General features: G+C 39.7%; 1 protein-coding gene across 8 annotated transcripts in view; it reads left to right on the forward strand.

The window, feature by feature from the left end:
• Nucleotides 1-3,324: 3,324 nt before the first annotated feature.
• LOC145516763 (erbin-like) overlaps nucleotides 3,325-13,018 on the forward strand; it is a 44,039-nt gene continuing 34,345 nt past the window's right edge. For all 8 annotated transcript variants that reach the window (XM_081518376.1, XM_081518377.1, XM_081518378.1 and 5 more), the window contains exon 1: nucleotides 3,325-3,377. In XM_081518376.1, coding sequence (XP_081374502.1) covers nucleotides 3,327-3,377 — 51 coding nt within the window. In that variant the 5' untranslated portion in view covers nucleotides 3,325-3,326. The remainder of the gene's footprint in view (nucleotides 3,378-13,018) is intronic.

Consider the following 13,018-nt stretch of genomic DNA (forward strand, 5'->3'; position numbering starts at 1 on the left):
TACATCTAGATTGTTAGAAATAGCACAGTGAATAGATAAGAAACTAATGCTATTTAAAGTTGTGTGATTTAGAAATTCAGGATGAGAAAAATTGTCATAAAACAGCTATTTCCTTTAACCATTTAATCCCTTGTATTCCTGGGTGTGAAGGAAATACAGGTTTCCCTTACTGTTTTTTACTTCTGAAGGAAGCCATGGGGATAGAAATGTTTTTTACTTAGTTCAAGATTGGTGATCAGTCATATCTATTTGAAAAGATATTTTTTTCATTATTTGAAGTTCTTATCAGCTATCTTTCTTATCTAATGTATAATAAGTAGATTTCTTATGAAAGAGATTGAAGTTAAAGTTAAAATAATTTTGTTTTATCAAAAGCATTAGTAAATACAAATAGTTGATGATGTACAGAGAACAAGAAACTACTTTTAAAAGGTACACTAGATTATATAAACAGCCAGCTCAAACCTTGAGGTAATCCCTTTGTTTCTAAAAGAATTTAGATGAGGTTGACCATCTTAACATCTAAAGGTATAATTTCTTTACCTCTGCAGAACTTTTAAGCCTGGGGGATAGCAAGCACAGTCATTTATAGCTTTGGAAAATGTGTAAGAGAATGCTGTCTTCTTTTTAAGACTTTGCATTCTCTTTGTGAAGCAGTTTGCAAAATTAAAATTTATAATCCCCAAAAATGTTCACTGGTGGCTCAGATGGTAAAGAATCGGCCTGTAATGTGAGAGACCTGCATTTGGTCTCTGGGTTGGGATGATCCCCTGGAGAAGAGAATGGCTATGCACTCCAGTATTCTTGCCTGGAGAATTCCATGGACAGAGGAGCCTAGCATGCTACAGTCCATGGAGTCACAAGAAGTCAGACATGACTGAGTGACTAATGCTTTCACTTTCAAAAATTTAAGCAGAATTCTAAACTGTCAAAGTTTATTTGGGAAAAATAACCTCAGTAGAATCTCCTCAGGTTTTATTTTAGAGAATGATTAAGGTACTCCTGAACCTTCTGTGAGAGAGGGTGAAAAATGATATTACTGATACTATTCCCATTTCAAATATAACAAGGAGGGACAATTACAGTGTCTCATGGGATTTCATTTGGCCAATATAACTTCTAAAACAGTCCTCAGTGTAATTTCAGGATGAAGTATGAGAAGCTCATGTATCACTGGTGAATTAAGAAGTATAAGCTATAAAATTATGCTCTTTTCCCCACCACCTTGTGATTCAGTAGAGCTATTTTTATTTTCTATGAACAACATTGTTGACAAATAGTTTTCCTAACTACCTTCCTTAAATCTATAATCAAACCAATCTTGTTCCTCCGAGGCAGAGCTTTAGAAGGATCTTTTTTTATGTGTTCTTCCCAACTAATTTCCTTGACAGAACACTAAGAAAAATAAACTAAAAATGAAGAAATAAAAAGTAAAGTCAAAGAAAAATTAGTGTGGAGCATGAGTTTTTAGGATGGATGATTGTAGGGCTCGCCTTCTTCATGAAGGGCAAAACCTAAAGCTCAGAACTAATGCCATCCTGAAACGGATATTAAAGCATTTCTTTCACATTAGGATCATCCTTCAGAAGAGCGTTGGTTTCCCCCAGAACCATGTGCAGGTTTGAAATTGTTAAGGTTGCATATTGGCTCCTGCTTCCCCTCTCATCCACACCCTTAGATGTCACAAACATTTAATACTACGATAGGTGAAAGTATTTAAATTTCAAAAGTTTGGGGAAACAGGAGTGCAGTGGATAGATAAACTTTGAAGAGCTGTTGGAAGACCTCGGGCAGAGAGGGACAGAAGACTACCATGGAAGGTGAATTTGACTTCAAGGACACCTCAAAAGTCGAGAGGGACAATGAAGAAAGAGTTCTTGTAACGATTGGGTGCTGCATCATGAGACTCTAGGATAACGACCGTTTTTATGCCAAGCAGTGTGTAGGAGACGTCTGACTCAGGACAGCAGCAGTGAGTGGATGCACAGCTTAGAAAGAAAACGAGCACAGCCATTTTGAAGTGGCACGGCCCACCCAGTTGAATGTCCCCTTCACCCACCATCAGTGCGGGTATTGTGAGAAGGTTATTCACTTATTGCAACCAGATACTATGATGACAACCATAGTTAGCAAACAATTGAAAAAACAACACCATGAAGAAAGTCACCAAAGAAATCAATATTTGAAAGCAGTGTCTTCTGATGGATAAGTGAGAATGCTGAATTTACAAAACAAGCTTAGGAAAATTTAAATATCTTTATTATGTAAATTAGAACTTGCCACAAGTTAGTGCTGAGAAGTAGGAAGTGTACATCTAAAGAGCAGACCACCCCGTCTAGATTTGGATCCCATAGAATATAAGGCAAAATAATTAAATAGTGTGATGTGAGATGAGAAGTCTTCATGTTCCAACTAGGATCCAATAAGAGTTTGAAGGTAAAAGAGAGGCAATAGATACAGAAGGAGGGAAAAAATTCAAAACTTTCCTAGTTCTGAAGCACAACATAGGCCCACAGATCAAATCGGTCCATTCATAACTAAACAAAAACTGTAACTTGCACATACTTCTAAATACATCTTCATGACATTAGGAGCAGGTATAAAGGGCACCATGCAAAGTTCCACAATGTGAAGGAAGTTACTTGCAAATTGAACAAAATCAGATTGACTTTAAAATTTTTCATCAGCATCGTTGGATGCAAGGATACAGTAAAGCAATATATCCAAAACTTTTAAGTTGTTTCAGTCTGAGAACAAAATACAGTTTCAGAAATCCAAGGTTTCAAAATTTACCTCCCATATTTTCCAAAAAGTTACCAGAGGATTGGACTTGCTGGTGGTCTCGTGGTTAGGACTCTGTGCTTCCACTGCAGGGGGCATGGTTTTGATCTCTGGTCATGGAACTAAGGTCCCACGTGCTTCATGGTACAGACGAAAAAAATTTTTTTTAATGTAAACCAAAAAGATGTACTAGGGAATATATTGGAATAAAATGAAAATTTAATCTCAAAAGTAGATTGGGATCCAAGAAATAATGGAACCAAAACCATTTGTAGTAGATCAAAGATAAGTGTACTTAGTATAGATAATAAATAATGTAATAGAATAATGTAATAGATAATAAATAATGAAATAGAAGATTCTAATTTGGAATTCATGTGGTGAATAGTGATAACACAAAGAATAGACATATAGTATTATGCGTGTTTGTGGTTTCTATTTACACAAGTAAATGCAACAGGCTCTTGATTTTTTCTGTCACACATGATGTGTATACATACAGTTTGACTCCACTACCTTTGGCTTATCCGTTTTTGTAGCGAAGGATGCTTCTGATGTCTCCACATCACCTCCCTGCTGCCATAAACACCACAGTGGTGAGTACTGCATTCATTTCATTCTTTTGAAACTTTGAAAATTTGTCTAGAATATATACCTAGGACTACAATTGCTTAGTCATAGATACTGTTAATTTCACAGAATACTGCTAAAACCATCTCCACAAAGTCTGCATCAGTTGATACTCTCACTAGCTAAATATGGATCTCATTTCCCCACATATTTGCAAATAGTATTATATGACTTTCTAACTTTTGCATGTTTGATGAATATAACATTCTATTTGACATTGGTTTAAATTTCATTCCTTTAATTACTTGTGAGTTTGATAAGTACATAGACTTGTTAGCCATTAAGGTTTACCATTAAATAATTATCCTATTCCATTTGCCCATTTTTCTGATGTTTACAAGGCTGATTTGTAGTACTTCCTTGTCTATTCTAAATATTATTCTCCTTTTATTTTAGGCATTGCAAATATCTATTCCCAGTCTAGTTTGTTTAACTTTGTTTATGGTGTGTTTTAGAAAAAAAAGTTTAACACAGATGAAGACAAATTATCATGCTTTATTGTTCTTAAATCTTCCCTGTTGCTGTATCAAAAAGCTATTTTCTCACATTTACTTTGACTAGTTAGCTATTTATTATTAATATTCAGATTTTAGTCCTTTGAAGTCCATCATGGTATATGATCTAATGTTGGGATCAGCCCCCTTGTTTACATCATTTAGTAAACAAGCTTATATCTTTCTACTGATCTGTGTTTCAGTCTTTATTATATATCAGGTATATCTGCATACACAGACTTTCCAAGCTCTCTATAGTATTCTTTTGGTCTCTATAGTTCTTAGACCTACACCTTTTTTTTTTTGTCCAGCAAGTGTAAAAGGTTTTAAGGAACATACATCATCTAGATTTCTCCATTAACATTTTTCTATATTAGCTTTTATGTATTTTATGTACTACATTTGTTTATTAACTATCTATATATATATTAGTTTCAGTCCCTGATAAAACCCAATTAATATTCTTGGATTCTGGGAGTTTCCTCTAGATCCACACTAAAAATCCTCTAATGTTTTCTGAAGCTCATTTCAGTGAGTTTCTGTTTTGTACAACTCAGTGATATGTAAAACTTCCCAAACAAAGGCTCAGAGATGTGGGACATTCAGGGAACAATGGAGTGAAGTTACTGGGTTGTGAAACACCAGAAAATTTAAATGTAGTCATTTACTCGAAAATAAAATCTTTAGTAAGAGCCTGCCTCATGTACTGTTAGCCTTTGTCACATCCTTAGCTGATGAGAGAAGAGACTGACATTAGAACAAGAGTTCCATTTTTAGCTTTAAGAGGGGTCAGAGAACACTTCTATGCCAAGATTTAATATAGGTCCTGGAAGCACTTGAGGTTAGACTAGAGCATCTCTGTAAGTACCCATATCACCAACTAAGCTATGACTGGTGTGGTAGGCAGAAATCTCACAAAGAATCCATGATTCTGACCCCTGACATATGTATTTTTGTGTAATTCTTTCCCCTTGAATGGAGAAGGCAATGGCACCCCACTCCAGTACTCTTGCCTGGAAAATCCCATGGACGGAGGAGCCTGGTAGGCTACAGTCCATGGGGTCGCTAAGAGTCGGACACGACTGAGCGACTTCACTTTCACTTTTCCCTTTCATGCACTGGAGAAGGAAATGGCAACCCACTCCGGTATTCTTGCCTGGAGAATCCCAGGGACGGCGGAGCCTGGTGAGCTGCTGTCTATGGGGTCGCGCAGAGTCGGACACGACTGAAGCGACTTAGCAGTTCCCCTTGAATATGGGTAGAACCTGTGACTTGGCTTCTAGTTAATCGAATATAGCAAATTGTAAAGGTTTTGTGGATGAAATTAAGATACCTAATCAGGTTCCTTTGAAGGAATCAAAAGGTTATGGACCCAGCCTAATCAGATGAGAACTTTAAAAGAGGGCCAAGCTCAGAAGTAATGGGCTTCCCAGGTGGCCCAGTGGTAAAGAATCTGCCTGCCAATGCAGGAGACACAAGAGACATGGCTTTGATCCCTAGGTCAGGACGATCCCCTGGAGGAGGAAATGGCAACCCACTCCAGTATTCTTGCCTGGAAAATCCCATGGACAGAGGAGCCTGGTGGACTACAGTCCATGGGGTCGCACGCACACATGCAAAACCAGAATAATATCAGTAAGGTGGTGGAATAGGAAGCCCTAGACTCTCATCCTTCTGTGGAGACACAACAGTACACAGACCAAATACTTACATGAAAGAGCAGAAAACAAGTTAAAAGGCTCCTGCACCCCAGGCAAGGTACAAAAACAACCATATCAAACCCTGGTATGAAAATCTGGGACACTTATGGCAGGAAGCAAAGAAGAATTAAAGAACCTCTTGATGAAAGTGAAAGAGGAGAGTGAAAAAGTTGGCTTAAAGCTCAACATTCAGAAAACTAAGATCATGGCATCTGGTCCCATCACTTCATGACAAATAGATAGGGAAACAATGGAAACAAAGACTTTATTTTCTTGGGCTCCAAAATCACTACAGATGGTGACTGCAGCCATGAAATTAAAAGATTCTTGCTCCTCGGAAGTGTTGTCTATGACCAACCTAGACAGCACATTAAAAGCAGAGACATTACTTTGCCAATAAAGGTCTGTCTAGTCAAAGCTATGATTTTTCCAGTAGTCATGTGTGGATGTGAAAGTTGGACTATAAAGAAAGCTGAGCACCGAAGAATTGATACTTTTGAACTGTGGTGTTGGAGAAGACTCTTGAGAGTCCCTTGGACTGCAAGGAGATCCAACCAGTCCATCCTAAAAGAGATCAACCCTGGGTGTTCACTGGAAGGACTGATGCTGAATCTGAAACTCCAGTACTTTGGCCACCTGATGCGAAGAGCTGACTCATTTGAAAAGACCCTGATGCTGGGAAGGATTGTGGGCAGGAGGAGAAGGGGACAACAGAGGATGAGATGGCTGGATGGCATCACCGACTCGATGGACACGAGTTTGGGTAAACTCCAGGAGTTGGTGATGGACAGGGAATCCTGGCATGCTGCAGTCCATGGGGTCACAAAGAGTCGGACACGACTGAGCGACTGAACTGAACTCAACTGATTTTGCCAGAGCCCTTCATGCTGTGCAGTGTGATTTGGAGAAAACCGTCAGATCCCATCTACTGCCTGGGGAGAGAAAAGGATAGAACGTACATCTAACATTCTGACTTTTACTAACTTTTTAAAATATTTATTTATTTGGCTGTGCTAGTTCTTAGTTGCTGCATGTGGGATCTTTAGTTGTGGCATGTGAAATCTTAGTTGCAGCATGTGGGATCTAGTTGCCTGACCAGGGACCAAACCTGGGCCCCCTGCATTGGGAGCATGGAGTTTAAGCCATTGGATCACTAGGGAAGTCCCTAACATTCTGACTTTTAGTGGGTGCTGTGTGAGGGACTGATTACTCTCTTACCTGAATCTAAGCACAGGCAGGAACAAGGTGTAAGCTTGTGGGTCTTAGAGAACAATCAGTATACACCAGAGTGTAGTACCACAGACAGACATGTGGAACTGCAATAAGCAGTGATATCACTGCTTACTATAGCACTAGAGAGTCCCTAGTGCACAAATAAGAGAGGACTCCTGAGTAGAAACCAGCTAACTCCTCATTTAGGAGATTACATACATAGATAAGCCCAGAGAAAATGCATCCACAGAAAAGGCTTGACAGGTCTCCAGAACCTCTAATCAGGTTTAGTGGAGAAAATCCTCTCTATACAGAACCAAACTGCAAGTCTAAAAGAGATTGTTGATTTGTCAGATGCCAAAATCCCAGCAAGAAACGTGCAGAGAAACAAAGAAACGTGGCACATTTAATGGAACAAGTGAAGTCTTCACAAAGTGACCTGAAAAAATGGAGATATATGAATCACCAGACAAATAATTCAAAACTGTCATTATAGGGGGGCTCAATGAATTAAGAGAGCAGAGTAGACAGCTAAATAAGAGACAAATGATTCATTAACAAAATGAGAATACTGACAAAGAGAAACAATGAAGAAGACAAAAATTCTGAAACTAACATATGATAACTGAATTAGAAAATTCACTAGAGGGACTCAACAGCAGCTTTGACCAGGCAAAAGAAAGCATCAGCAAATTCATAGATAGGATATTGAAATTATTGTGGCAGAGCAGAAAAAAAAAAGAATAATGAAGAAAAATGAAGAGAGCCTGGGGGACTTATGAAATACCATCAAGCAGAAAAACATGCATTATTGGGAGTGCCAGAAGGAGAAGAAAAAGAAGAGGAGCAGAGAATCTATTTTAAGAATTAGTAGCTCCTAAATTCACAAATCTGACATAGGAATGGATATACAGATTCAAGAAGCTCAAAGAACTCCAACTAGGATAAATTGGAAGACTTACCAAGACACATCACAAACTGTCATAGGACACTGACAAAGAATCTTGAAAGCAGCACAAAAATAGATTCATCACATACAGTTCCTTTAGATTATAAGCAGATTTCCTAACAGAAAACTTGCAGGCTAGAAGGGAGTGGGATAATATATTCAAAAGTACTGAAAGAAAAAAATCTGCAACCAACTACTGTCCTTTAAAACCAATGGAGAAATTAAGACTTTCCCAGATAACCAAAAGGTGAGGGAGTTCGTGGCTATTAGACTGGCCTTATAGAAAATGCTTAAAGTGAAGTGAAAGTTGCTCAGTAGTTTCCAACTCTCTGTGACCCCATGGACTGTAGCCCACGAGGCTCCTCTGTCCATGGAATTCTCCAGGCCAGAATTCTGGAGTAGTAGCTGTTTCCTTCTCCAGGGGATCTTCCTAACCCAGGAATCAAACCCAGGTCCCCCACATTGCAGGAGGATTCTTTACCAGCTGAGCCACCAGGGGAAGCCCAGAAAATGCTTAAATGAGTCCTTTAGGTTGAAGTGAAAGAATGATAAGCAACACCACAAGACCACATGATAATATAAAACTCCTGGTAAAGAAAATACATAGACAAATACGGAATCTGGTAATATTTAATGTAGGTGTGTGAATAACTTTACTATCTGGTAAATACTTAAAAAAAAAAAAATAGCCATTATAAATCCCTGTTAGTGGATGCACAGTATTTTAAAGAAGCTAATTTTGTCATCAATAATATTAAGAAGGGTGACAGAAATATATAGGACTGTGTGTGTGTGTGGTCAGTGGTATATGACTCTCTGACCCCCATGGACTGTAGCCCACCAGTCTCCTCTGTCTATGAAAATTTTCAGGCAAGAATACTGGAACGGGTTGCCATTTCCTACTCCTGAGGATCTTCCTGACCCAAGAATCAAACCCTTGTCTCTTGCATCTCCTGCATTGGCAGATGGATTCTTCATCACTGTGCCATTTGGGAAGCCCAAGTTTTTGTATGCAATTAAAGGTGTTATCAGTTTAGGGACTTCCCTGGTGGTCCAGTGGTTAAGAATCTGCCTTCCAATGCAAGGGACATGGGTTAGAGCCCTGGTTGGAGAATTAAGATCCCACATGCCTCAAGGAACTAAGCCCATATGCCACAACTAAAGGGAAGCCCATGCGTCACAACGAAAGAACCCACATGCTGCAAGTAAGACTGAACACAGCCAATAATAAATAAATGAATGAATATATTTTTAAAAAGAAAGGTGTTATCGTTTAAAATGGATTGTTAAGACTTTTATATTTTATTTTATTACAATAGTGATCACAAAGAAAATATCTAAATAGTATACATACAGAGAAATGAGAAGGGGATCAAAACATAAAAAATTAAAATCACTGTAAAAAATTAAAATGAATCAAACAGAAAAGATAGCAAGTAGAGAAAGGAGGGATAAAGAAGCTATAGGATATATGGGAAACCATTAACAAAATGGCAATAGTAAGTCTTCTGCTAGTAGTTACTTTGAATGTAAATGGATAAAATGCACTGTTAGGGAAATTAAAAAGGAGAAAGTCTTGTCAGGCTTCAGAAGCAGGAGAGTGGGCCTCTGACCTGCTCACCTGCCCAGACACTGCCCATATTCCATGCCTGCCTGCATGCACAGTAAGTCAATCAACACTTTAGATAAGAAAGGGAGTGGTTCTTGGAATTCTTTAGCCCCTAGAGATCTGACCAACCCCCTGGAGTCTAACAAAATCCTATGACTCACAAGGTGAAAGAAACAGCATTGTAAAAAATGTTAAAGTAAAACCAGAGCTGCATTTTTGCTTGCAAGCTGGTAATATTCTACAACCTGGGATTTTAAGCAGGAGCCCCCAAAACAGCAATTTGAAGTCTTACCCATGAGGTGAATGCACCGCCCAGGACTCTTTCTCAACTGGGACTCCAGATTAAGCCAAATAACCATCTATAAAAGTTGAAATTGTCTATGTGTGTAACAAGTGGTTTATTTTGTTGATGAATCCTTCCAACCTAAAACGAAAGTAAAACTTTCAGCAATACATGCACCAGTTAAAAGACATAGATGGGCTTAATGGATAAAAAAGATACAACTACATGCTGTTTACACTTTAGATCTAAGGGCAACACACATAGTTCATTTCAGTCGCTCAGGCGTGTCCGACTCTTTGTGACCCCGTGAATCGCAGCACACCAGGCCTCCCTGTCCATCACCAACTCCCGGAGTCTACCCAAACCCATGTCCATCAAGCCATCCAGCCATCTCATCCTCTGTCGTCCCCTTCTCCTCCTGCCCCCAATCCTTCCCAGCATTAGGGTCTTTTCCAATGAGTCAACTCTTCTCATGAGGTGGCCAAAGTATTGGAGTTTCAGCTTCAACATCAGTCCTTCCAATGAACACCCAGGACTGATGTCCTTTAGGATGGATTGATTGGATCTCTTTGCAGTCCAAGGGACTCTCGAGAGACTTCTCCAACACCACAGTTCAAAAGCATCAATTCTTCGGTGCTCAGCTTTCTTTATAGTCCAAATCTCACATCCATACATGACTACTGGAAAAACCATAGCCTTGACTAGACAGACCTTTGTTGGCAGAGTAATGTCTCTGCTTCTTAATATGCTATCTAGGTTGGTCATAACTTGACTTCCAAGGAATAAGTGTCTTTTAATTTCATGGCTGCAATCACCATCTGCAGTGATTTTGGAGCCCAGAAAAATAAAGTCATCCACTGTTTCCCCATCTATTTGCCATGAAGTGATGGGACCAGATGCCATGATCTTAGTTTTGTGAATGTTGAGCTTTAAGCCAACTTTTTCTCTTTCATCAAGAGGGCCTCTAGTTCTTCACTTTTTGCCATAAGGGAGGTGTCATCTGCATATCAGGTTACTGATATTTCTCCCAGCAATCTTGATTCCAGCTTGTGCTTCCTCCAGCCCAGCGTTTCTCATGATGTACTCTGCATATAAGTTAAATAAGCAGGGTGACAATATACAGCCTTGACGTACTCCTTTTCCTATTTGGAACCAGTCTGTTGTTCCATATCCAGTTCTAACTGTTGCTTCCTGACCTGCATACAGGTTTCTCAAGAGGCAGATCAGGTGGTCTGGTATTCCCATCTCTTGAAGAATTTTCCGCAGTTTATTGTGATCCACACAGTCAAAGGCTTTGGCATAGTCAATAAAGCAGAAATAGATGTTTTTCTGGAACTCTCTTGCTTTTTCGATGATCCATCGGATGTTGGCAATTAGATCTCTGGTTCCTCTGCCTTTTCTAAAACCAGCTTGAACATCTGGAAGTTCACGGTTCATGTGTTGCTGAAGCCTGGCTTGGAGAATTTTGAGCATTACTTTACTAGCGTGTGAGATGAGTGCAATTGTGTGGTAGTTTGAGCATTCTTTGTCATTGCCTTTCTTTGGGATTGGAACGAAAACTGACCTTTTCCAGTCCTGTGGCCACTGCTGAGTTTTCCAAATTTGCTGGCATATCGAGAGCAGCGCTTTCACAGCATCACCTTTGAGGATTTGAAATAGCTCAACTGGAATTCCATCACCTCCACTAGCTTTGTTCATAGTGAGGCTTTCTAAGGCCCACTTGACTTCACATTCCAGGATGTCTGGCTCTAGGTGAGTGATCACACCATCGTGATTATCTGGGTCGTGAAGATCTTTTTTGTACAGTTCTTCTGTGTATTCTTGCCACCTCTTCTTAATATCTTCTGCTTCTGTTAGGTCCATACCATTTCTGTCCTTTATCGAGCCTATCTTTGCATGAAATGTTCCTTTGGTATCTCTAATTGTCTTGAAGAGATCTCTAGTCTTTCCCAATCTGTTGTTTTCCTCTATTTCTTTGCATTGATCGCTGAGGAAGGCTTTCTTATCTCTCCTTGCTATTCTTTGGAACTCTGCATTCAGATGGGAATATCTTTCCTTTTCTCCTTTGCTTTTTGCTTCTCTTCTCTTCCCAGCTATCTGTAAGGCCTCCTCAGACAGCCATTTTGCTTTTTTGCATTTCTTTTCCATGGGGATTGTCTTGATCCCTGTCTCCTGTACAATGTCACGAACCTCTGTCCATAGTTCATCAGGCACTCTATCAGATCTAGTCCCTTAAATCTATTTGTCACTTCTACTGTATACTCATAAGGGATTTGATCTAGGTCATACCTGAATGGACTGGTGGTTTTCCCTACTTTCCTCAATTTAAGTATGAATTTGGCAATAAGCAGTTCATGATCTGAGCCACAGTCTGCTCCCGGTCTTGTTTTAGCTGACTGTATAGAGCTTCTCCATCTTTGGCTGCAAAGAATATAATCAATCTGATTTCGGTGTTGACCATCTGGTGATGTCCACATGTAGAGTCTTCTCTTGTGTTGTTGGAAGAGGATGTTTGCTATAACCAGTGCATTCTCTTGGCAAAACTCTATTAGCCTTTGCCCTGCTTCACTCTGTACTCCAAGGCCAAATTTGCCTGTTACGCCAGGTGTTTCCTGACTTCCAACTTTTGCATTCCAGTCCCCTATAATGAAAAGGACATCTTTTTTGGGTGTTAGTTCTAGAAGGTCTTGTAGGTCTTCATAGAGCCGTTCAACTTCAGCTTCTTCGGCGTTACTGGTCGGGGCATAGACTTGGATTACTGTGATATTGAATGGTTTGCCTTGGAAACGAAGAGAGATCATTCTATCGTTTTTGAGATTGCATCCAGGTACTGCGTTTCGGACTCCTGTTGACCATGATGGCTACTCCATTTCCTCTAAGGGATTCTTGCCCACAGTAGTAGATATAATGGTCATCTGAGTTAAATTCACCCATTCCAGTCCATCTTAGTTCGCTGATTCCTAGAATGTCGGCGTTCACTCTTGCCATCTCCTGTTTGACCACTTCCAATTTGCCTTGATTCATGGACCTAGCATTCCAGGTTCCTATGCAATATTGCTCTTTACAGCATCGGACTTTGCATCTATCACCAGTCACATCCACAGCTGGGTATCGTTTTTGCTTTGGCTCCATCTCATCATTCTTTCTGGAGTTATTTCTCCACTGATCTCCAGTAGCATATTGGGCACCTACCGACCTGGAGAGTTCATCTTTCAGTGTCCTATCTTTTTGCCTTTTCATACTGTTCATGGGGTTCTCAAGGCAAGAATACTGAAGTGGTTTGCCATGCCCTTCTCCAGTGGACCACATTCTGTCAGACCTCTCCACCATGACCCATCCATCTTGGGTGGCCCCACACGG

This window comes from Giraffa tippelskirchi, chromosome 8 (genome assembly GCF_054371585.1).
Source record: "Giraffa tippelskirchi isolate mGirTip1 chromosome 8, T2T-mGirTip1v1.2.pri, whole genome shotgun sequence".
In the NCBI taxonomy this organism is placed as follows: domain Eukaryota; kingdom Metazoa; phylum Chordata; class Mammalia; order Artiodactyla; family Giraffidae; genus Giraffa; species Giraffa tippelskirchi.